General features: G+C 41.9%; 1 protein-coding gene across 7 annotated transcripts in view; it reads left to right on the top strand.

The window, feature by feature from the left end:
* The window catches only part of RNF145 (ring finger protein 145), a 51,642-nt gene extending 27,229 nt beyond the window's left edge, over positions 1-24,413 (top strand). For all 7 annotated transcript variants that reach the window (XM_057385500.1, XM_057385501.1, XM_057385505.1 and 4 more), the window contains 8 exons: positions 6,073-6,164; positions 11,047-11,282; positions 14,823-14,998; positions 17,102-17,242; positions 18,302-18,484; positions 20,087-20,234; positions 20,923-21,279; positions 22,796-24,413. In XM_057385500.1, the coding sequence (XP_057241483.1) occupies positions 6,073-6,164; positions 11,047-11,282; positions 14,823-14,998; positions 17,102-17,242; positions 18,302-18,484; positions 20,087-20,234; positions 20,923-21,279; positions 22,796-23,224 (1,762 nt within the window). In that variant the 3' untranslated portion in view covers positions 23,225-24,413. The remainder of the gene's footprint in view (positions 1-6,072; positions 6,165-11,046; positions 11,283-14,822; positions 14,999-17,101; positions 17,243-18,301; positions 18,485-20,086; positions 20,235-20,922; positions 21,280-22,795) is intronic.
* Positions 24,414-25,238: the final 825 nt, after the last annotated feature.

Raw genomic sequence — 25,238 nt, forward strand, 5'->3', positions numbered from 1 at the left:
GTACACAAATCCCTGGGCCTTTGTACCCTTACAGTCAATACATCCATCCACCCAGTCTGCTCTTCATCTGCTTTGCACACAGCACTTGGCCTAGTGATGGGTTTTGGCCTGAGGTCTTCTTGTTCTTGTTGGATTCTTTCTCTGTCTCCAGGTGGGTGTTGGCTGCTTTTATGTGGGTGGGTTGCAGCTTCTGCTGAGTTGTGGCTTCCTTATCTTCCAGTTCACACTGRTCTCAGGGCCTCCCTTCATGTAACTGAGCAGAAGTTCAAGATAAGTTTGACTTTTCTAGGTGAGAGCTTGGAACTGGTGAGAGTTTGGAGCTTGTGGCCTAAAACTCCAGCAGCTTTAGCTACTTTTACTAAGCAAAGCCACTCAGATAAAATAATACAGTTAAAAGAATGCAGCTAACTAAATTTAATTTACAACAGTCTGGCTTTTTTTCATTAGGCATTCCTGCTAAGGTGTCAAAAGGAACTCATGAAGTCTTTCAATAAGAAGGAAGGAACTCATGAAGCCTTTAAATACAACCCTTATTCTCACAACACACTGTTATTACAAGCAACAGGCACAATATAAACAGAGCAAACAAGGTCACCACTGGATGGAGCATATGAATRTAGATTCCTGTTACTTTTAGTGACCACCCAAGAGAGTTTTCCACCATCAGTGTAGTACCTCCTTCTTCAGTCTTTCCATGACATGATGCATCTCGTCTGTACTGAATTGACTAGAATGTGACTAGAATTTTTGTTTTGGTCCATTGTTTTGGACATGTTCCAGCAGTTGATGCAGGTYATAGTGTTTTAGTGGTTTCCTCGCCAGTGTAGGATTAATTCTGATGGGGATAGGTAGTAAATTTTAGCTTGAGTRTAATTGGACTGTAACTATTGATAGGACTTAATAGGAGCTGAATAATTAAAATTGCATCCCACAGTGTTATTACAGTTAGAAGTAATKGAGTGATTATTTGTCCCTACAGTGATGTTATTTACAAACATAAGATTACAAAGAGTTCTTACACAAACACATCTGTTTCCAACAYAGACAAGTACAGTTTCAGGGGTTTCTTTGGAATGTATTTCAAGTGACAGATGTTTTGTTCAGTGTCAAAACAAATGTCTTGAGCTTTGATGGTTTTACTTTCATGAATAAATSCCTGTTGTTCTCCTACAACACGCGCATCAACATTGACACTGCCATTTGATACTCTGCCATTTTTGTTGGGCCCATACTCTGTGTTTTAGTTCCTTTGGGAATCAATCCTAACACAGGGATTGGGGCTGTGGTACATACTGTTGAGACACAAGCTGTGGCCTTGTTACTCTGGGTTTATRTGGGGAAATTGGCTGGATATCACCACAGTTGGGWTTCTCTCTCAAAATCAGTTTAATTYGAYGTGTAAGATACACCTTTCTCTTGTGGTTGTGGCTACCACAGATTGCATGTACAATTGTGCTTTCATGCAGCTAAGAGCCAGTCCTGATTTCAGAAATTTGTGGGATCAACTCCTCCCTAACTGGGGGAGGGGTGGTAACTAAGCTCATTGTGCTGGCAGTGAGACACTGATTGGTATTAATTCTTTCCACAGGTTGCATTAACAAATATTTTGTTTATTTGAAACCCAGTGTCCAACCACACACAGCAGCTTGAGTCTTAAACAACTGTAGCTCTGGGTTAATCAACTTCATTCTTGCTGGTTCTATTAAAGTTGGATCATAAACTGTATTGGGTTCACCACAAAAAATGAGAGCTCTTTCTTTGGGTTTTACAGAGGCCTGGTCACCAACTCCTAGCAATCTGTGGGAATTAGCTCCTCTTTAGCCTTGTTAACTTTGTACCACACTGAATTGTGCATCGATTTTGTACTTAGGCATGCAGCTGTGGTCATCTGGGTTAACAGCACCAAGAGTGGTGAGTGAGCTGTCCCACTTCATCTCTTCAGAGTATGAGTTCTTCATAGTGCCATCATTCATTAGCTGGCTGGTTACTCACCCCTCATTTGACACGGGACTGGTGTATCCAATTTTCTTTTCCTAAAACAGTAATGCATTTGTCCAGGGCTTTTATCCTCTAAGCGGTGTCGTAAATAAGTGAGTCTTAATTGATTGAAAGTTCCATGTAGTGGCCAGATTTCCCGGGGCCCCCACAAGCTGTCCTAGTAATATATGGCCATTCCTCCTGGCACAAGGCCACTGTGTGCTTTTTAGATAATTGAGCTGTTCTATAAATCTTTTCCCAATTTTGCAATACCTTGGCCAAGGGCATCCCCTTTTCTAYGCTGAGTTTGTTCCCTGTTACCAAAAGAATAAAGAAAAAGCMGTTAACAAGTCTGTCAGGGAGACCCTCCTGGAGTCACAAAGTTTGGAAAGGACTTCTCAGAGAGGGGTGTAGGTGGACCTGGATCCAACCTTAGCCTTGGCCAGCAGTTTGTATCTAAAAGATTATATTTCCCATTGCTGAGAGGGAGTTGAGCCCCTTTCTTTGTGCACGTTACACAGATCGGTGTAACAGGGGAGGGACTTTAAAACATCCCAGTACTGAGAAGGTGTAGATCTTTTCTCCAAATCTGCTTGTGGAATCTTAACACTCACCCTTCAATTCCTTCTGCAGAAGCACCTGGTGAACTCTCCCAATACCAGCACTTGGATATTTAAGACAAGATGTTGTGAAACTGGTCTGAGATCCAGACTGGTTTCCTGCTGCAGAGTTTCCAATTCCAAGAAAAATTAGTTTAATAATGGAGTGGCACAGCAATGGGACAGCTTGAGCTGGGTGCCTCCTGACAAAAAAATACAGTTTAAAAGAATTTAACGAACTAAATTAATTTACCACAGTTCTGCTGCTCCTGACAAGGAAGGTGGATGCTGGTTTTATTTTATATGTAGCAGCACAAATGTCTTGCTTAAAAGGATCACATTTTTTTTTTCCCACTTCCAGCAAAAAGCAGCTTGGGAAAATAAGTGAKGCAGTTATGCAGAATAGAAATGATGCAATTAAACACACTATTAATGCTAAAACTGGAGTCCAATCATTATCTTATTTCATGTTTTGCRGTTTTATTATGATTGTATCCCAAGTGTGTTGAGCCTCACAGAGCTTAAAATGAGAAGGGAGGGAGTAAGAAACTGAATTGTTTCTTATGGATAAACTTTAAATACACTTAAAATTAAGATTGTCTATAGACATTAGAAATCTATGAGMGTGTGTTTGATGTTGACAGTGGAGATTAATCAGCCAAAGTAAATGTCAGCAATATGAGTCAGTTAGGTCAGATAACCACTGTGCCTTATGCCAGTCAATTATAAAGCATATTTTTAGTAACATTTTTTTCTGCACTTTCAGTARCAAAAAATGGTCACGTGTGAAGCTCTGTATCTCTTTACCTTTGTGGGGCAATTTAGTAATTGTTGTCCATGGGTACCTGTTAACAGGCCAGCAGTTGGATTAAATGAGGCTGAGAATTCATCTGCAGAATGAAAAACAGGCAGTCTGATCTAAGCTTTATCTTAAATCCTGATTTTCCAAAGTAATGTAGTTTCAGTCATTTCATTAACTYGTAAATAACAATTTTAGCATTCTTGTTTTCTTACATTGCTGCAGGAAAGTGAACAATCCTCAAATGTAAAAGCTGCAGATTAATACAGCTTTAATTGATCAAAATTGAGTGCAGGCACTTGCTTTTTTCAGCATCTTGTATGGCACTGCAGCTGTTCGAGGCATCTTCTGATTGGTGTCTGTGCCAAAAGATCCTTGTGTTTGTACTGGTAATAAGAGAATCATTGCTTTCACTTTCCTCATTCAGACATCATCTACAAATACTGTTTAAAAAATTTAGGAGATCATAAAATATTGCATCTCCAAACTGGTGGGCCTAAAACTCAGTTATAATTGAGAGTTACTTAGAGAATTCAGCCAAGTGCAGACCTCTGTGCAGATGACTGAATCAGACAACAGCAAGAAATGTAGCTCRAAGAAATTTGGGTCATCTCCAAGCATGCGCTGGTGTTGAAGAAGCAACTTTAAGTGCAGCTTTGTTCGTGTCTCTTAGCTAAGTTGTGTAAGGTCATCTTCCTGCACTTGGTATCCTGGATGATTTTGTAACCTGTTTCCTAACAAATAAAGAAGAAAYTTGATGTCTTCACTGCTTTCCTTCCAGCAGCTTAGAAATAGCCAGTGTTTTCACCCAGAATTTGAGGATGGAGCATGATTTTGCTAAAGCCAAAATCCATCTTCAGCATCTTGCAAGTGCTGTTATTTTTTTTCTCTCTTTTGTAACTGAAGGATTATCCTGTTTGTGTTGCTAATGCTTTCAGATTGTGCTTTCTGCTRGTCCATACGATGTAAATAAATGAAAGAAAACCAGCTTTGCCCCAAGGATTACAACCTTATAGTTTTTGGGAGGTGGAAAAAAAGTACTAGTGCTTAGCTATACTTTGAGAACAAGGGGGAGATTTGTCCTCTTAGGTGCCTTTTCAACCCTCATGTGTTTTTAATTGTAGGTTGCAGTCTAAAGAATGCATTTCAACATACCTCACATATACTATGACACTTGAAAAGCTGCTSTGAGTAGGCAGCGTTGTCAGCTATGAAGAACAGGCTTTGAAGTGTTTGTCTTAGTACTTTGAGATTTATGTCTTGAATTCCAGAGATTTTTTTTTTGCAAGTGAAAACGTGAATACCTTTGCTTGGGGTAGCAAGCTAATCCTATGATCAGRGTGTATTTCCACACTTCTGGGAAGAAGTGAACAGCCCCAGTAGCACTAAGTTGCATCTATTTCTGCACTGAAATAAAAAGAGCAATTCTTGTATTGGCTGTGGTTTCCGGTCCTGTTTTGCTGTGCTTTGTCTGCATCAGTTCCCAGCAAGTGTGGCTTGCCTCACTGATATAAATAAACATGGAACAACTGAATTGCCCCTCGAGCGAGCAGACTCTGGGAGCTCCATGTGGGGTCAGATCAAGTGTGTCTGTCTGGCATTCCTGTGATGTGATGCAGGTAGATGTGAATGGCTGGACAGGATCAGCCAGATAATAGCACAAGGGTTTTGTGCTGCTGATGGCAGGGCTGGTGGTGTCCTAACGAGGGTGGAGCTGCTGCTGCCCTGSAGTGAAGCAGGAAGGGTCGCAGGGCATGACAGAAAAACGAGCCTGGCATCTGGATGTGGAAGGTCAAGAGTATTGCCTGCTGTCTGATGGCAGCGGATTAAGGAGCTACTGCAGAATTCCTGCTGTGCTGTTTTGGGGTCAGCTTCTGAAAGGTGTGAAATGCCTGCTCTTAGTGTGAGGCTCATTTTTGAGTTCTGTTGATGTGTTAACCTACTCAAGGGCAGAGCCAATGGGTGACTATCAACAGAAGAAAATTGCTTAGGGTCCTTAGGTTCTTACCTTTCATTTGGGTTGYTGAGCTCACCCTCCCAGCCTGCCTTTTCTGAGGGGATTTACAGATTTTCAGGCTCACTTACTGTGTCTGTGAATAGTGTTCTGTCAGTTTGTGGGTATCTGGTAGGAGAGAACCAAACTTTTTAATCATGTTGGACAAAAGGGTGATGTAGCAACTCTGTTCCTGACTCTAGTTCGTGACTATTGCTTTTCCTTCATACTTACTTTTCAATTGAATGCAAAGAACTTCTTATGTGCAAAATACTATAAGCATTAAATAGGAAGAKCTCTCTGTCAAGCTCTCCAATTTTTTTTCCACACATTGCTGTTGGGAAAAGAAATTATTGTTAGGAAGAAAAACACTTAATAAGGATACTTAAAAATGGAATGGTGCTTAAGAGGCTTTGTCAATAAGCAGTTTGAGGCCACGCTCTGAAGAACAGCTTGGATGTCCCAAAGGATTTTTACAGCTCTGCCAGTGAGTCTAATTACAGATAATTCTGCTCTCGCTTAAGTCATGCCTCAGTTAGATCCTTCCATCAGCGCGGCTGCTGGAACAGTAGTGTTAGTATTGCTTTTTGCAATTTAGTTAATTGGCTGTGACATACACTGRAGTTACATATATGTGGAATGAATAAATTGCTTCTTGTCTAAATCAGATGAATCATAACAGTTTGTGGGTTTGTTTTTTTTAGGGATTATGTGAGGAGTGAATTGGAATCAGGATATGAAGGACCAATGTACTTGGAGCCTCTCTCTATGAACCGTTTCATGACTGCTTTAGTAGGTAAGTGCTTTAAATAATTGAGAGGAGCTCTAATTCTCTTCATTGAAACCTGTGCACGTTTTACCTCTTGGTTTCAAATCTCTTTTATTACTTTAACTTGTTGTGATTCTTATTAATATGCAAGAGGCATGAGAGGATAGCTGTACCCTGCCTGGCTTTTTCTATGCCACTGATTTACCAGTACCCCATCCTTGCAGCTCTGAAATATTTTCCAGGTCTTTTTATTATGCTCTGTCTTTGTTACTCTCAGACTTGCAGTCTGATTCAGAACAACTGGAGTGTCTATAATAACCTTTAYGTGGAAAGTACTGTAGAAATTTCAATAGTAACGTGTGTTTGTAGTGTTCTTCTCAACTCAGGTGTTATACACATTAATTCTTTATTGGCTTTAGAGCTGAACACTGTCATTCTCTTACAAAAAATGGTGAAATACATTGGTTGATGTGTGCAAGGGACTATGGCAACTGTTTTTTTTTACAGAGTCCTGGGCATAGTCCTGGGGATATTTTTATTTAAAGAGTTAAGGGATAGCAAGTCAAACACATTTAAATTGTTTGATTAATGGCAGAGGTGACTTCCCTACCTAAAAATCCCAAATAAATCATGAAGAACTGGATTTCCCAGAGTKTTTCCTTACCCTTTGAACTTTGGACTGGAAGAGAATAAATTCAGCGTTAAGGTTGCTGCAGCAAACCATATGTTCTCGTGAGAGGATATTGGAATACACACACACACACACCATGCGTATTTTAGAATGAGACAAGCTTGGAAGAAAAATCTTCCTTAATTCCTTTCACTAAGATCTATGGTTTTCATCAGATTATTGACAGATTTAGTCAGCCATGTACTGTTGGCAAAACTCAGCTGCTTTCTGTTTACTTGCAGCTGCTACTGGCAAATAGAAATGGGTTTTCTGCTTTACAGTATGTTAGATCTGACAGAATTTATCCATCTCCTGTTTGCCTGCATTCTTGCTTTCAAATGTGGCATTTGTCTTTGTTTTTAAAATTTTCAATATAAGTAACATTGGTATTTTTAAAGGAAATATTGTTTCAATTCAGATTCTTCTGAATGTCTAGGTATGTTTTTCTGTCTTGTCAAATGATACCAAAGTACAACTAAAGCTTTTGGTGTGGTTTTTTTTTTTATGAGAAAGTATTTGTAATTAGTCCTGTGAATCTCTCCCAGGTGCAGGGTTCCATGTTAAAGCAGAATCCCTCAGTGAGCTTCACAAAGCAGYAGGCAGGCCTGGGCAGGAAGAGGTCAGCAGGCACTGTGTTATTCCGTAACACATAAAAACTAAACTGAGAGTCCAACCAGTATGCTGCATCCAGATTCTAATAGGGATTGAAAACAACTGRGAAGAAGATAATGATTTTATCCCATACAGTTTTGGGTTGTAGTGGGTGTCAGACTAAAGTGTCCGCTTATTGTAATTGTGTTTCAGAAATAGGTGCTTGTGACTGTACTAACATGTGTGTATGTGTTAACATACTTAATATCCTCATTCTTAATTTTCCTTATTATTTTAAAGCCAACTTTAAAGTGTAATTTTGGTCTTGATGACAAGCAGTCATCTTTGGGRAAGACTTGTGAAAGTGGTCTGTGAGGCTTGACACTGTTTTGTATAAATATGAAATATTTTCTCAGATTTGTTGTATACAAGGRTGTTTATTCAGTGGAGTCTCAGCAATGCACAGCTCTGAGTGGTGTCACCTTCACAGCAAAATGAATGTGCAGGTGCTTTGCTCCATCTTCTTCTCACACATTCTGACAGGGTGTTGTGCTGCAGCACTGCTGACAAAGTGGTGAGCAGGTGAAAGCAGGTGCATGAGGGAATGGAATAATGGTGCTACTGCTGCAGCTCTGGTTCCTAAAGTTCTGGTCAGAATTAAAGGAATGRTGTACAGTATCAGTTCGTTCACAAATGTAACCTTTGCTGATGCTTTTATTCATTAGTAGGTGCAGAATAGGATCTCACAGTCACTTCTTCCTCTGCACTAACTCAGTCTGATGACTGCTGTCTAGGGATACTAACATGTTCCTGAGTTCATTGATGGAAGAAATAAATGTCTTTGGAGACGACCCCTTGGATGAGTGTGCTACTGTGGGAACATGTCAGCTGTGAACGTTTCAAAACTGCTGCATAGTTTTGGAAGTGATGCTACCATGAAGAYTTGCTTCTTCTTAGTGCAATAATGGGGTTTTGTAACTTTAGGATACCCTGTTTTTTGAGTAACAGTCACTGATGTAGCCAGGGAGTTTGGTAACATCAGCTTTCTAAAACTGTGAATAGAATAGAGATGCTTCTCTGCTCCAAGTGGCTTGTACAGTGGCTGTGCCATGTCAGCTTTCTTGTTGAACATTTTCCATTAGCTTATGAGCTGAGAGGCTCTGGCTACCTGTCAGCAATGTTTAATGTATTTGTGGAGGTCTGGAGAAGGGAAAAGAATGGACAGGAAGTTCACACAATGGATTTCTTCCTTATTGCTCCATTCTGTAGCAGAGGAACCTGGTTGGTGTCTTCCAGGGTTGGTGTGTTCCAGCTGTTGGGTTCATTATTTGTGTCTGTCAGTTTTCAGGCCACAGCATTGCAGTTTGCAGAGTGCGAACATTCACTTGGATTTGATAGTCTTAGCAGATACCTAGAGTGTTAAAATCTATGCTTTGATATGAGGTGCAGGCTACTTTCTCTAGGGGATCCTGCTGTGTGCTGTTGATGACTGATGCTGTATAGCCCCACCTGGACATAAAGTGAGATTTGCTGCAGAGGGACATTGGCTGTTCCGAACTAAGGTGCTGCTACCMCAGTTTAAGATGGGAAATACCAGCACTGAAAGGTCCATTGGAGACATTCACGCCCTTCCTGCAGGGGTTGGGAATTGACAGGGTGCACACTTGAGGGAGGAGATTGGAACCTCCAGAGAAAGTACTCCATGTTTTCCGTTGATGATGTGTATAGTTCTCCTTATCATGACAAGTAACTTCTGATCAGTGTTAAATGAAAAACACAGGAGGGCCAGGGATGAGTAGCATAATCCACACGTGGCTGTTGGAGGAAAGCAGCTTCTGCTGTTTACTGAGACCAGACTCAGAGGCTGTAATTGGTGATTGGAGAGCTCCAGAGTAATTCCAGAGAGCACTGCATTGTTTAATGTGATGCTGTYGCAGTATTTGATTTCAGATGACGACACTCTTATTAAATGCTGAAGAACATATTGGATGCTGGTGTTTGTGTCCCTTTGTGTGTGAAGCTGAGTTGCCTTAGTTACCATGAGTTGCAGAAATCCTCGCAAGCTGCCTGCCAGGCTCCTGAATATGACAGCACAGCAGTGTGCTGGTGGTGTCTTAAATAGGGTTGTAGCAATGTGTGTGTGGGCAGAGAACAACAAAGCAGAGGGAGAATGCTTCAGAGCTGGAGTCTGCTGAACATCTAAAGAGATGAGTAGAGTAACTTTCTCTGAGGCTCAGAAAACCCAGTATGATGATAGTGTCTTGCTGAGAGCAAGGGTGCTTGTTCTGTAGAGACATCTGCTAATTCAAAAACACATCTATCAAATTGACAGTAGGAATTTAACTTGAAAGAAGACAGCGTGAAGGAGGGAGAACTTTGTATGCTTAAGTAGTAGAGATTAGAGATTGCTTTCAGCTCAGTTGCAGTTATTTTGAGAGCAGAAGTCCTTCCCTAGGTAGGGAAGCTTGGCAGAATGAAAGCAAAACCCTGGTACTGCTGTTTCTCCTCTCGCAGCTTCCCTCCTGAGCCAGTCCAGAAGGGCTTACAAGGTCAGTGAGCTTATGKGAGCACATGGAGTTCGTGCTGACCTAGAGATGTTACCAGCCTTGCTCTGGTTCCTCTGTTTTTCTAAAGCCAGCTCTTGGTTTCAGGGAGAGTTATGACATGCAAACATCGGCGGAGGTGGTTCCAAAACAGGGCAGAGACAGTTGGGTTTAGTACCACGTATTGTGCTGTTTGGATATAAAACAAGAAAGATGGAGAACAAGAGTATGTTTTCAAGTAATATGGAGTAATATGCAGTAAAAGTAAAAATTTTCCTTACTGCAGAATGATGAGTGAGGATTGTTCTTAGCCCAGCAATGTGMGTTTTGCCCCATTCAGTTTCCTCTGGGATCAAAGGTACAACTTCAGTGWTTCTGATGGGAGCAGTTGTACTGGMGTGGTCTTAGTGCTTTAGAAATACCACCCTCCAAATCTCTGGGTGTGTGGGGGGGATGTGGTCATGCTTGTGTCCCCAYCAGCTATTAAAGAGAATTTAGTTGTTAATTATCTGTCACTTGCAAGCTTCAGTGATCATTCTGAGCAAGTGCCTCAGGGCGCTATGAATTTATTGAAATCTCAGCTGCTGACCTGGCTGTTCTCCTGTTGCTGTTCTTGGCCARTAATTCCTCTTGACAGTGTAAATATTGTTGCTCTAAAAGCCATTTGGGACCTCTGATTGCTTTTTTGTGTAGGTCAGGATGAAATAGTGTAGCTGGGCTTCAGAAAAGCTGCTGTGTGTAGATACTGATGGGATTTCAGCTGAGCTGGGGGTGGTGAGAAAGAAGAGGGCTGACTTGTTGGGTTATCCTCTGTATGATTTATTCCTGGGGCTTTATTAATCTGATCCTGCATGTGTTTTGGGTTTACAGCTCACTAATCTGCGAAGTGAAAGCATTCGCTGTGCGCACTTTGGAAAGGGTAACTTTAGTGACCCAGCAAAAGACACGGAGAGGAGCCTGGTTTCATAACAGAGATGTCCTAGTTAGAACCGTCATAATATGCTGGATGTTGATAACGGTGTTCTGGAAAGATAACGTATTAAAATACGCTTTTTCCTGAAGGGGATAATCAGCTTGATTCTGAACTGCTGTGTCGCGTTTCCAGGGCAGCTGGTGGTGTGCACGCTCTGCTCCTGCGTCATGAAGACCAAGCAGATCTGGCTGTTCTCCGCGCACATGCTCCCTCTCCTGGCACGGCTCTGCCTCGTCCCGCTCGAGACCATCGTCATCATCAACAAATTCGCCATGATTTTCACCGGCTTGGAAGTTCTCTACTTCCTGGCGTCAAATCTTCTGGTGCCCTATAACTTGGCAAAGTCTGCGTACAGAGAGCTTGTCCAGGTAAAACGGTGAATGTAACAATTCCGTTTTCTGAGCCTTTTATGCAGGACAGAAGAAAAAAAATCACTTTAGCTGGCTTCTGTGCACCTCTGTGTGTGTGTGCTAACTCACGCTTTCTTAGCCAAACAAATGGGCTCCTACCCACAGCATCTTCTTTCTTTAATTTATGATAGCTTTGGATGGGTGAGCAGTTAAGACATTAGCCTGAATTATGCTGCTGGCCAGCTGAGCATCTCCACTTTGCTTGGACATGGCTTATTTCTTTMTAAATCCAGGCTAAAAGACAAGATTGTGTCAGAATGGAATTTATTTGCAGCCTTATTAAGTGAGGAAGGTAATCCCTGGGCATTCATTGTAGTAGCTGTTCATTTCAAGAAATGCCTTCTGTATGAAAAGTGTTCGTARTTATAGAAGTGTTAAATAGGGAGTGACACTGAAGCTGATTTTGACTCTAATAGTCACTGACTTAGTGATTTGTAACTTGCACAGTGATTTGAAACGTTTGTAGTATTTTCTTTTGACCAGCAGCATTACTGAGACCTCAAACAAGAAGACTGATCTGATGTGTGCATTTTCTTAATGCTTTGGCATCTGATACATGTTTAGTTCAAAAGATACTTTCTCAGTGGTACACAAACCAGTACTTGTTTTTTTTTAATATATATAAATATATATATATATATACATCCTTCTATATATTTCAATATAAAAATATTGATGCTTGCTTCACTTTTGATCTAGCCACTGTTTCAGCTCTCACCACTGGCTGGATTTTTTTCATACCAAGCCACAGGTTTCTTTTGCCTTCTGCTCTTCAGTCTGGAAGCAGTCTGAAAATGAACTTGTTAAGCTTTTTCAAAACCTTCTTTTAAAGCTCTTGTTTGCTGTCATATCTGTCATACACAAACAAAAACTTGGCAGCAGGAGGTGTCTGCTGTGCCAAGGTCTCAGCCTGTCATGTTGATCATTGGTGTCTGGTTATTTATTTTGCATGTAGTTGGTCCTTAGAGCAGGATTATCCTTTTGTGTTTGTACAGCACCTAGCATGGTCTGACCTCGTCTGTGGAATCACAGATYTGTTTAGGTTGGAAAAGARCTCTGAGATCATCAAGTCCAAGCACTAACCCAAGCACTGCCAAGGCCACCACTAAAGCATGTCCCTTAGTGSCACATCTATAWATCTTTTAAATCCCTCCAGGGATGGTGACTCCACCACTGCCCTGGGCAGCATGTTCCAATGCCTGACCACCCTGTCAGGGAAGAAATTTTTCCTAATCCAATCAAAACCTCCMCTGGCTTGTAGATTTGCCAATTAAAAACAAATTTGGGAGCTAACTGGCAAAGCTTCAATATCCTGTTCCCCAGTGAGAATAGAAATATCATGCTTACTGTGCATGATGGTAACATTTGGGGTAAAACAGTTGCATGCCTTTGTGCAGCTCAAAGCCTTGCAAAGGGTTGGAACCAGCACTTCCATTTTCCATATGCATGAATAGATGCACAGTTTGGCTTCCTGAAGTCAAATTCAGATTAGATGGGGATTTGATCTATTTTTTATTAGACTCTTATGTTTCAAACACTTCAATATCTTACAAATGTTTTAATTGCAAATATATTCCAGGTTGAGGGRGACAATAGTTGTTTCTTACTGACATTTTATCAGAATTAAGTTTTAAATATTGCTGTTACCCATGCCTCCTCATCTTTAGAATTGCTCATCTCCCCCTTGCCCTGTCTCAGTATTTAAAATCTTTTCATGCCTGTCTTACAGTGTTGTAATTACAAGGAAGAAATATTRCTTGTATTCCTGGCTTTTGGATAYTCTTTGTACTCCTCCTGTTTTTTTTATACAAAAAGCATAAAGTTTTTTCCCTTGAGAATAGAGAAAAAATGGCAGAAACTTTTAAATGYGGCCCTAGGTTTGTAAGGGTGTTRGATGCTGCTTTTCTGAGTGCAGGTGGTAGAGTTGCAATGAATAGTTGTGAGTGGTTTTCACATTGTATTGGCAAACCCAGGATTTTTGTTTTTTAAGAACTTGCTGCTCTTTGCTTGTKCTCCTGAAACAGCAGAAAAAACATTGGCTCATGGTGTGTTCATGTAACTATTTGCAACTCCACTGCAAATCAAGCCTGGATATGTATTCCAGAGGAGGATATTGCCGTTCCAACTGGAATTTTTTCCTACTTGTATTTCCTACTTGTATTTTGCTGTAACTTTGAGCAGTTGTTGGTTTTCAGTACAGTCTCTATCCTGGTGTTTGTGAGTTTACTGCTGTTTTAGGCTGGATTTGATTGCAGSTTTGATGTCAGTGTCAAAAACTAGKKAATAKTGGGATGTTAAACACCAGGAGTGTTTCCTGAGAGCCCTAACAGGTGGGCCAGGGCAGCTTTTTGTGTTTGTGTGCATGTTAAGGTGCCTAATGGTATAATTTAAAAGCAGRCCCAGAACCTTGGCTGCCTGTTAGCAGCAGCAGATGCCAGAAATGCCTCACGGTTATGAATCTATGTTATGAGCGTAGCATGACCCTTTTCCGATTTGGTGGAGTGCTCTGCCAGGAGCTGCACAGGATTGCTTGCCTTGGTCCCAGGCCAGGGGAGTCTCCTGAGGGCAGGTGCACTTCCTTGACAAGYCTGTGAGCAATGCAGGAGCTTGGCACTGTGTCCCTGCCAGCAGCATATTGCTTGTCCATCAGCCCCAGGACTGCAGCAGGTCCCGTAAATGTCATATCCCTCGTGCCTGACAGCTTTTTTAGCATTTGCTAGAATTTCTTCTCCATGAGGCTTTTATGTCAGTGTGGGAAGCAGGTGATGAGGAATTAGTAGTTATGAGTGATTTCCTTTTGACCTTTTGTATTAAGTCCAGCTATATGAATTTCCAGTTTCTTGGAAATGATTGTAACTTAGTCTTTGCAATACAAAGGAAGTACTTTGAGCTTCAGAGTCTTCTGATGTAAGTCTTAAGCATGAATTTCAAAACAGTTAGTGGATTAGATATGTGAACCTTTTGAGATACTTCTGCATAAAGTGCATGAAGTATTACATTTTTCCTTAAAAACAGGTCAGCAAAGTAGATCTACTATTTTTTTAATGGTGTGACTCATTTCAGTGTCTAGATTGTACTGTGACTTCACAGTAGCTACAGAGAAAACAGCATTGGTGTGACTTTACCTGGGCAAGAGGGTCTGAGGGGCTTGTCATGACCTGGAGCTGTGTGTCCTAATGCCTCTGGCTGTGAGTGGGCTGCAGGGAGCAGCTCCAAGCCGGGTGTTCGTAGGAAGGAACATTCAGCTTGTCCTGAGGGTTTGCTGCTGCATAGTCAGGTACTTCTCCCTGCTGCCTGACAGACTGGAAATCTGTCACCACTGAACCTGAGCTCTGTCTTTGTCACAGTAGTTGGATGTACCTCCTCTCTTCCTTTTGGATGGCTGATACCACATGGATCATCTTGCCTTTCTTGTGGCTATACTGTTGACTTTTCTTTTGTTATCAAATCCCAGATTCTGTGACCCTATAACAATCTGTCTTTTTTGTGTCTTCCCAGGTGGTGGAGGTGTACGGRCTCCTGGCGTTGGGAATGTCTCTGTGGAACCAGCTGGTGGTCCCMGTGCTTTTCATGGTGTTTTGGCTCGTCTTATTTGCTCTTCAGATCTATTCCTATTTCAGTACACGGGACCAGCCTGCCTCCAGAGAGAGGCTCCTCTTTCTCTTCTTGACCAGGTAATTCAGGAGTCTGCACATGGTTGGTTTTCTGTTTGAACTGTGTTCTAAAATGAGTCTGTGCTCTCTCTTTTAGAGATCTCTTTTAGAGATATTGGCTTTATTGCACTTGGATACCCAACAAATATTCATCCTAATTGCAGTGACCATGCATATAAACCCTGTTAAGTTTGTCCCTACAAAGTCATAGATCCCATTCAGAGCAGACAACATTAATAGAACTGTGAGAGAGCTCCCAAAGAAAGCAAAATATTCCTTTGAGGAAGGAATAGCCGTAATTAGTCCTGAAGTTGTTTTCAGTATGTAAATGTGTTTTGAGTCTGAGATATTTCAGCTTAAGTTCAGTCCAACTGATWTTCATGACCATGTTGCTTTCTGAGCCTTGGTTATCTTACTACTTAATTTTGGTGTGGGACACATTCTTGAGTTCATCCAAGCAGCCAAAGCAACCAGCTCTGAAGCAACTTTTGAGCCCAGTGGTTAATGTGGCAGAGGTGTGAAGATCAGAAAGGTGCCAGATTWGTAAAAGCTTTCTAAAAACGTAAAAAGTTTTATGGGCTATAAAGTTTTATGAAGTTTAAAGGTTGTAAGATAAAGGATAGAGGTCTGTGTTAGTGCTCTTACTGAAAGGCAGCATTTGAGGGATTCTCCTGGCTGGAATCTACGTGTCTTTTTCAGCAGTTTGTCCATACAAAGGGAGCAGGAATGCAGGGAGGGAGGAGCTGGGGGTGCTGTAKAAAGTGGTTAGTCAGATTAGATACAGTGTCATAATGGGATGGGGGAAAAGAGAGGTAACAGTTGTTTAAACAGAGCCAGCTASCACAGGACAGAGTCTTTAGAGATCATACATCATTAGTTCTGCTGTTTGATTAATCACTTCATCATCACTACAGTTTTTCAATCAGATTTTACAATTCCTGAGCTTTTTCTTGCCTTGCTGTGTGTATCTGTCTATAGTGCCATCGTGTWAGCTGTCAAAATTAATTATCATTAAGGAGAATTGCTAAGGATTTTTACTGCATATAGTGTTAGAACTGCTCATGATGTCACACTGCATTATGCAGAAGCACTGACTGTTACCTCGTTGTTAACTAAACCATTTAGGTCTGAAATTTTTCTTTCTGTTAATTTCTTCTGYGATTTTAGCTTTGTTACAATGGAGTACTGCACTTAGCACTTAGCAGAGGTGTGGGAAGCAATCCTTCTCCTAGAGTTTGACTTTATTCCTRCACCAAATTGTTACACTTCTGTTTGTGGCAAATCAGGGAYAAAACACTCATCTTAAAAACACAARCTCTAGTGGTACCTCTAACAGCCTCTGGCCCCCTAGGAGGGAGCTGAAGTACCTTGTCAGGTCAGGTAATAATATAGTGCTGGCTGTTCAACAAAGTGGAAGAAAAGATGTGCTYTTCCATGAAAGTGAGTGAATTCTGCATCTGTGCATTTCAATGGAATGATTGCTTAAAACAGTGAGGCTGGAATTCAGGTGGGAGCAATTGGGGTGTGCACAGCAGCTGTGTCTGACTTTCATGAGGAGATCAGAGTGGCTATGCTGGGTCAGACCAAATCCTGAGAGAGCCTGGGATCCATTTCCCAGCAGTGGCTGTAAATGGGTTCCTGGAAGGACACCCACCCATTATATGACAAACAGGATGCTTCCTAGACTCATCCAGTCTTGTATCCAACTTCACTGTTTGTGGTTAATAAGTATTTCAGTAACCCACAGAAAACTCTTCCATCAGTTTGTGCTTTCTGCCCTCGAGCCCATGTACACTTGTGTCATTTGGAAGACTCGGAACCCCRGCAGCAGCAGGACAGTGCCACCACGTGGCTTTGCACTGAGGGGACTGCAGGGATGTCACAGCACAGCCCTGGCTCCAAGGGGGAGCTCGATAAACCTTTCTCTTGGAAAGAATAGAATCCATCTCATSTTTTTCTTTTATTGTAGGACTTAATAGCGGTGTAGAAGTTTTAATATTTTCATTAAACCCATCCAATTTTGCCTTAAAACCAACTTGCACACTTAACAGGTACAAGGGGAGAGCTCATCACATTGCTTTTGACTGATCAACCATTTCTTTTGGTTTTCCTCTCTCCTGCCAGTATTGCCGAATGCTGTAGCACTCCATACTCGCTGCTGGGATTGGTCTTCACTGTCTCTTTTGTTGCTTTGGGAGTTCTGACTCTCTGCAAGTTTTACTTGCAGGGTTACAGAGCGTTCATGAATGATCCYGCTATGAACAGGTAAGTGCCTCGTTGTGCCTAGTGTCTGAAAAGAAACAGATAAAAAGGGGATTTATTCAAAAATATACAAGTGGCATTGCAGTTTTTTTTACTTTTGACCTCTTGACAGGCTTTTTGTATGCCAGTCTGYGTGTGCATTGGAAAGGTTTGAGGTGAAAATACTTGTCACAGACTCCTTGATAGATGGTTCATTCCTATAACAAATTCAGGGCTGTTACTTGGATTTATAATTGCTTTTGTTYTTGTGAATCACTGAAAAATTTTCACATGCTTGCATAATATGAACACTTSATATTTTCATTTCCTCATCTCCCCTTTAATCATGTATGAAAYGTTACTAATCTATGAGGTTTAAAACACAGCATTTTATGGGTTGGTTGTAAATTGTTATGTGAAATAGCCAAAATGCCTTTACTCAAGTTTGTCCCAACTTGTCTACATGAAATTGGGATCCTGACACTGCCTTTTCTATTACTCCAGCCCTTAACTCTGTAGAGAGTTGAAACCATTTGCAAAAGAATGTTTTACATTTCGGATTCCAAGAAGAAAAGAGTATAAATTGGGGCTGCCTAGGCATAGACTACACAAAAGCATATTTTGGTGAATTGTGTTCGTCTGGGTTAAGTGTACTTTACTGCATCAAATAGTGGTGCTCTAGATGGTGATCCCCAGAGGGATTAAAGTYACTCTATGGTTCCAAGAGAGAAAGAAGTGGACAGCTGGGGGAATAAACTGAAAAATAGCAAAATTGGTAATTTGCCTAAACTGGGTCATGAAAATGCTTTGTGCTGGGTGGTGTTTGAGCTGGATGTAGCCCAARTGCTGCTTGTCAAGAGCAAAATCTGCTGGTTTCCTATGCCCAGCACTTCAGCATTTCTGAAGACATCCCTCCCTGGTTAAAGCCTTTCAGGGGCACCAGTGAAACCCAAAACCAGTGACATATGAAAGGTTGTGACAGAAGCRGGCAGCTTATTTCCTGGTGTTTCTAGATGTACTTTTGAAGCAACATTGACACAGAGATGTGATTGTTTGTTTTTTTTTGACTATGTTGATCTGCAGGGGGATGACTGAAGGAGTCACACTCCTGATCCTGGCTGTGCAGACAGGTTTGATTGAGCTCCAAGTTGTGCATCGAGCATTCCTGCTCAGTATTATTCTTTTCATTGTGGTGGCATCCATCCTTCAGTCCATGCTGGAAATTGCTGATCCCATTGTCTTGGCTCTGGGAGCCTCAAGGGACAAGTAAGAGACTGCTTTCCTAAACTGAAAGTTACTCAATGCTCTTTTAGGAGGTGATAAACTAGTAATKGATGGCTTTTAGTAGCTTGTAAAGTTGCCCTGTTTTTTTTTCTGTGTGCAGATTTCTTTTCTAGCCTAAGTTGTCCAGTTTTGTGGTTCCAGTTAAGCAGATCCAGCGCTTTGCTCTCCCCACCCACACTCCATTGTGTGGATTTGCAGAATGGTTTTTCTTAAYCTCCTCTGCAGCTGGGTGGGTTTCCCTCTAAAGCAGTGATCTCACACAGCTATTGAGGATGGGAAGTTTCTAGGAGTGTTAGGTATTGCAAAACCTTTATTTTTTGTGAGCCTGTGATCCCAAAATGATAGGGTTTTCTGGCACAAAATAAGAGATGGAAGCTTTGCCTTAGTGTCCCAYATGTTGGGATCCTGGGGGATTGTTCAGTTTCATTTGTGTTTTTGCAGAGCTGTATTGGTGGTATCATATTGGTGTTTTCATATTTATCTGTTTGTGTCTTTGTTAATTGCCTTTGCCTTTTCCCTTTCTGTAATCTGTGGGTGAAGAAATGAACAGAGAAGGTTTGTTTATGTGTAGAGCTTGTTTAGCTTAGAGGCTACTTGTGTTCTGCCTGCAGCAAGTTAACTTCCAGGACAGAAACAGAGGGAAAGGGAGTGGAGCCAGGGTAGGAGCATCTGCCCAGCTTAGACAAGCAGACTGTGCTGATAGCGAGTTTTAACTCTTCTGCCAAATYTCCCAGGCACTTCTAAATCAGCAAGGAACAKGATAAATTCTGCTTCAGCTCTCCCTTCCTYCCTCACCCACAGACACASAATTKCAGACCTCAGAATTGCTCTGATGTTTCTTCAGACTGTACTGAAAGTTTGTGCGGCTCTCCTGTGCCCCCAAATACTTTGACTTTTTCTGTACCTCATGTCCTAAGTGATGTTAAAATACAACCTGAGGAACAAGTAGAGGTGCTATAGTAAATTACTAGAGATAGTCTGAAAGCCTTCAGAAATGGATGGCTGAATGAAAGRAGATTGATGATGTGTTTAGGTGGGGGAGGAGATTAGGAAGAAGYAGATGATAGGAGCAGAGTAAGGACTGGCAGAGATAAATGTTCATGTCCTACATTTCTTCTTTTGTGATCTCTGAATTGGGGAATATAATTCTAAAGGCAGCAGGGTTAAATCTGGTGATGAAAGGGAACAGCTTTGCCTCACATGTATTAGCAAAAAGATGAAGAGTTTCAAGAATTATTTAATTTAGAGACCCCCGTTGGCTTAGAGAAGTGTCCAGTCACACGTTTAATAATTYATTTTAATAGACTTCCATCTGTAACATTCAGTATCTCAAGTACTTATTTTGCCTGTAATTTTTGTCTTTTCTTTTGGAAACAGCAAAGGTCAGATGAGAGGGAACTTTCCTCAGTTGTAGGCTTGTGTGCAAGCTGAGAATGAGACTGTGCCCAAGTAAAATAGAAACTCCTTTCAACAAGCTAAAGCCTTGAGCAAACATCTAACGTGCCTACATCCAGCAGTCAGCCTATTCTTTTTCTGACACTCAAATCTGACTTGAAAAATAAAAACCTATTGTGTTGTTTGCAGGAGCCTGTGGAAGCACTTCCGAGCAGTCAGCCTCTGTCTGTTCTTACTCGTGTTCCCTGCGTACATGGCCTACATGATTTGTCAGTTTTTCCACATGGATTTCTGGCTGTTGATCATTATCTCCAGCAGTATTCTAACCTCTCTTCAGGTAAGAGCATCACCCCTGTGAAGCACTGCATTAACTGTGATCCTGTCACTCTAAAGGGGGGAAATACATGATGAGAAAAGAGCAGGAATGAGAGAAAGGCAAAATTACAAGGGATGATACAAAATCTCTATTTGTCCTGTATCTGAAGCTAAGGAGCTTCTGGGTAGGCTGAGAACAGAGGTGAATGGAATTCTGTTTCAAACTGTAAAGCCAAAAGGCWTTTGAGGGTGTGACTATCATAGTAAAAAGGTTTTTTTTCCCAGAGTACTCATTTCTGTGTCATTACTTAGCTGTAACTCCTTGAAAGCAAATTGATGTTCAAAACACAGTTGTGTAAATACCAGAAGTATATTATACTACAAGTATCTGTTATTACTTGGGCTTTTCATTATTAATCTTTACAAATTGCCCCTTATAATGCTCAGCAAGCTTGTTTAATCAACTCAGCTGTGTTCTGGACTCAGCAAAGTCAAGAAGGGGAAGTTCTTGGGAACAAGCTTAAATGCTTTGCAAGAAAGAGCAAATTTTTTTTTTGTCTTGAAGTTCAGCAACGATTTTACTATTTTGGGGCTTGCCTGCTGTCCACCTTGGGATCGCTGTGTGGGCAGAACTTGATGGACAGCACTGAGTAGCTCAAGCTTCAGTTCAGAATTAAATGCTGAGCTTGTGGTGTTGCACTGTGTTCCAGGTGCTTGGGACCCTSTTCATTTACGTTTTGTTCATGGTGGAGGAGTTCAGGAAAGAGCCAGTGGAGAACATGGACGATGTGATCTATTACGTGAACGGCACGTACCGGCTGCTGGAGTTCCTGGTGGCTCTGTGTGTGGTGGCCTATGGGGTCTCAGAAACCATCTTTGGAGAGTGGACTGTCATGGGCTCCGTCATCATCTTCATTCACTCCTACTACAATGTGTGGCTGCGGGCCCAGCTGGGCTGGAAAAGTTTCCTCCTTCGCAGAGACGCTGTGAATAAGATCAAATCTCTGCCCGTGGCCACGAAGGAGCAGCTGGAGCAGCACAATGACATCTGTGCCATCTGCTACCAGGTAGGAATGGAAGTGTTGAAGGATTGGCTTGAGTTGAAATACCCCCAGACTAAGTTCAGTCTTCAACTAGTACAATAAGTGCTTTGAATTATGTGTAATGAATAATACTGTGCCCTGTAAGTTACTGGAAATACCCAGTTTTCTGCTTTGTGCAGATTGATTTGGAGTGCTGTCACCAAGGTAGTTCTTAGGAATGAAGAGCTTGGATGTGCTTAAACTGCCTTTTTCTTTTTTTTTTTTTCAGTTACACAGCAAACTCTGTCCTTAAGCTGCTTTGACACCTCTCATGTTTGTGTTGAGCTGGTCTCAGTTGTAGCAGCAAATGTGCCCTTTCTTCATTACTGGAGGATTTTGTTAGTGAAAGACAACGTGTTCTCAGTAGCTGATTTGTTATTATTCTGTAGAAGCAGCTCAGTCTCCACAGACATTGCTACTTCATGTGCAGTGTCAGTTTTGTAGCAGAAACCTAATTATCAAAAGGTTAAGGGTCTTGCTAACATAAGCCAGCAGATGTAAGGACCTTGGACATTAATGCTGAAAGTAATATCTTTATCACACTTCTAGCTCCAAAGTCTCTTACTCTTGAATAGAATTTRTAGTTATGTGTGACAGTGAAAGAATCATCCTAAGATTAGTAGTGTGCYGTTAGAGTGTGATTGGATTGGCTCCAAACTTGATACAAATTCTTTGAAGAGTRAAACTGCCAGATTGAATGACAGTGTTCAAAACACCAGACTAGGATAATGTGGGTCTCAGCTGACAGAGTTCGTGGTGTCACTTCATTTCTGGTGTTGTTACATGTTGTATCTGTCATTGTGCTGTTTTGACTTGCACAATTGCTTCTTGAGCCAACCAGTCCTGTGACTCTCATCTTGCAAAATGTCATGTTTAATAATATCTTATAAACAAAGGGTTTCTGCCTTATTTTTGATACCTGTAATTAAAAAAAAGCAAGACCTGGCCTTTATTCCAATTGTGTGTATATCTTAGAATCATTAAGGTTGGAAAAGACCTCCAAGATTGAGTCCAGCCTGTGACTGATCCCCACTTTGTCAAATAAACCATGGCACTGAGTGCCACATCCAGGCCTTCCTTGGGCACCTCCAGGAACGGTGACTCCACCACCTCCCTGCCAATGCCTGACAACCTTTTTTGTGAAGAATTCTTACTGATACCCAAAACAAATCTCCCGTGCCACAGCTTGGGGCCATTTCTTCTTGGGAAGAAATGTCACTTGTTCCCTGGGACACTCAGCCCCACCTGGCTGCCCTCTCCTGTCAGAGAGTTGTAGAGAGTGAGAAGGTCTYCCCTGAGCCTCCTTTTCTCCAGATTGAGCCTCCTCAGCTGCTCCTCATTGTGGATGTGAAGGAAGAAGCATCCTCTTCCTCACCCATGGACTGCTTCTGTCTCTTCCATGCCTGGTGAACTCATTAGATATGCAGGATGAGAAGGGAGGAATGGGATTACAAATAATAATATATTTCCTTTTTTTTGTCTGTGTGTGTGTGTCTTTCAGGATATGAAAACTGCTGTAATCACACCATGTAGCCATTTTTTTCATGCGGGTTGTCTTAAGAAATGGCTGTACGTGCAAGAAACCTGCCCTCTGTGCCACTGCCAACTGAAGAGCCCTTCACAGCTCCCGGGACTGGGACCAGAGCCAGTGCAGCAGCCAAATCCAAGTGCAGAGCAAAACGCCAGGCCTGGAGACGCAGCYGAGCCTGGTGCTGAATGTGACCATAGGCCAAGTGTGAAGGACAGCCCGAGCAGAGGCCACGATGGACATGAGAGCCCCGAGGCCTCTGCCCAGCCAGGGGKGTCTCACAGCATGGACAGTGGCACCAGCCCCTGCAAGGCCAGCCAGGGAGCAGCCTGTGCTGCAGAACTCATTGCAGCCCCAGCRGGGTACCCTGCTCCAGATCCCGGGGTTTGTGTCCAGCTCTGAGCCTACAGAGGGTGACACGGGAGCAAACACATTTCAGAGATCCACGTTTGACTCAGAAGAAAACCAATCCTTCCACAGCTGTGAAAGAAGTGTAGCTATTAATGCTGGTCAAAATGTAATCTCCCATGCTGATTTTTATGGGCTGCTTGGTAGCGGTAACTCCAGTGAGATGTAGTAGAAATGACTCCAGAAGCTCTCTGAACTGCGGGCATAGGAAGGATGTCTGGGAACAAATAGCAGTGAAAGAGTGTTTTCAAGACGTAGATGAGGGGTGAGAGGAGCAGGAGGTCTGTGAAAGGTTGTGGCCAGAAGGACAGGAGGCTGGCTTGGTTTTGGTCAGGGCGAGGAGTTGCATAGAGCCATGTCCCAGGGTCCTGAGGGGCATTACGGGCCGCGAGCTGTTGGTCTCTGACCGACGGGCAGCTTTGGATGCAGACATTTTTTATGGCACGTAAGCAAAAATCAAAGATGTAACAGCAGTGATTGTACCAGGAGATGGAAGCACTCTTAATACGTCGTGTGTATGCTTTGGGTGTTCTTGGGGCAGTTGCATTTGAATTCATGTAATCTATAGTGACTCTTGACTTTTATGACAGAGTCGTCAATATTTTGATGTATATGAAACTTTTGCTAATAATGGGCACAGTGTGGGCTGCATGAAGTAGACTAAAGCTCTCATGAACACTTTGCCTCTGTGAGAGGAAAGTGGGATGAGTTTTAGGGCACGGATAGAGGCCTTGCAGGACTGTGCTATGTAATGTTTAACCCTTGCAGCTGAATTAAAACAGTATTAAACTCTGGCGATATTTGCACTTTGGGAATGAGTACATTATTGTGTATGATCAGACTCCGCAAATGCCACTTTTAAAAGCTGTTAATAGGTTTGCACCTTTTTTTCTTTGACAAGGACATGTCCATACTTAAATTTTTACATTCATCATGGCTTCAAGTAGAACAAGGGACTGGGGTGGGGAAATAGGTGGGAGTAGGGGGCAGGCAATTTTTTTATGTGAATTTTGATATGAAGAGAAATTAGTCACTTATTTATACGATAGGCTTGACTCAAGTGTTTTTCAAAGTCGGTATTCCTAATGTGAAATGTGATACTATTTTATTTTTAGTAGTAAATTTGGATGTAGACTGACAGACATAGCTGAATGTCTTAATAAATTACATTTGAAGATTTTTACACCTGGTTATGTGATTCTTGCACTGAAATTCCATGAGTTAAGTGTGTGAGAGCCCCTTTCAGAGTGATAGCCCACTGTTCCCCCTGGGGATAAATGAAACTCCCTATGGGTGTTTCTCCCCCATTTCCATTTCAGTGCTCTGTGTYCTGCTGGTACCTCCTGGCCTTCCCTGTTCTTGCCACCAGATCTTGGCCAATGCAGAATACAAAGGCACATTTGCTCCTGGAGGCTGTTTCTGCTGCTACTGAAGCCCAAAAAACCCCAAATCTATTTTCTTCCATCTGACAGGATGGGAACATCTTTATMCCATCCTCTGATTCTCTATGTCAATTTTGTGTTCTTGTCTATTAATCAGAAATTTGGATTTATCATGTGCTTTCACTGATCATCCCAAAACTTTTATTAACAGCTTGGTGTGTTTGGGGAGGGGGAAAAAAAGTTGAGAATRTTTTTCTTGAACTCATATTTTCTTTCCTGTCAGTCCATGGTCTGGGTCCTCCTCTTGCATGCCTGCATTTCTGTGGAATTGAGTCTCTCTCAAAAGGATGTTTTGTCCATGCCCAAGCTTTCAATCTGCATAATTTAGGCTGTTCCCATTCTTGCCACATGTAAAAGTCTGTGGAGTCAGGAAATGGGGATTTTCTGGGCAYTGCTATTACAGAATGCTCCTTCGTAGGGTGGGAGAAAGGGTTTCTCCCAATGCACGGAGTTTGTAAGATACATCCAAACTCTGTTTGCTGTCACTGAATGTGGAAAAATAATCCCATACACTTGTGAAACAAAGGATGGGAAACTTTTCCTGTGTGTCAAATCACCTCACTTCC

This window comes from Malurus melanocephalus, unplaced genomic scaffold (assembly GCF_030028575.1).
Source record: "Malurus melanocephalus ecotype Western Australia unplaced genomic scaffold, MMel_1.1 scaffold_835, whole genome shotgun sequence".
In the NCBI taxonomy this organism is placed as follows: domain Eukaryota; kingdom Metazoa; phylum Chordata; class Aves; order Passeriformes; family Maluridae; genus Malurus; species Malurus melanocephalus.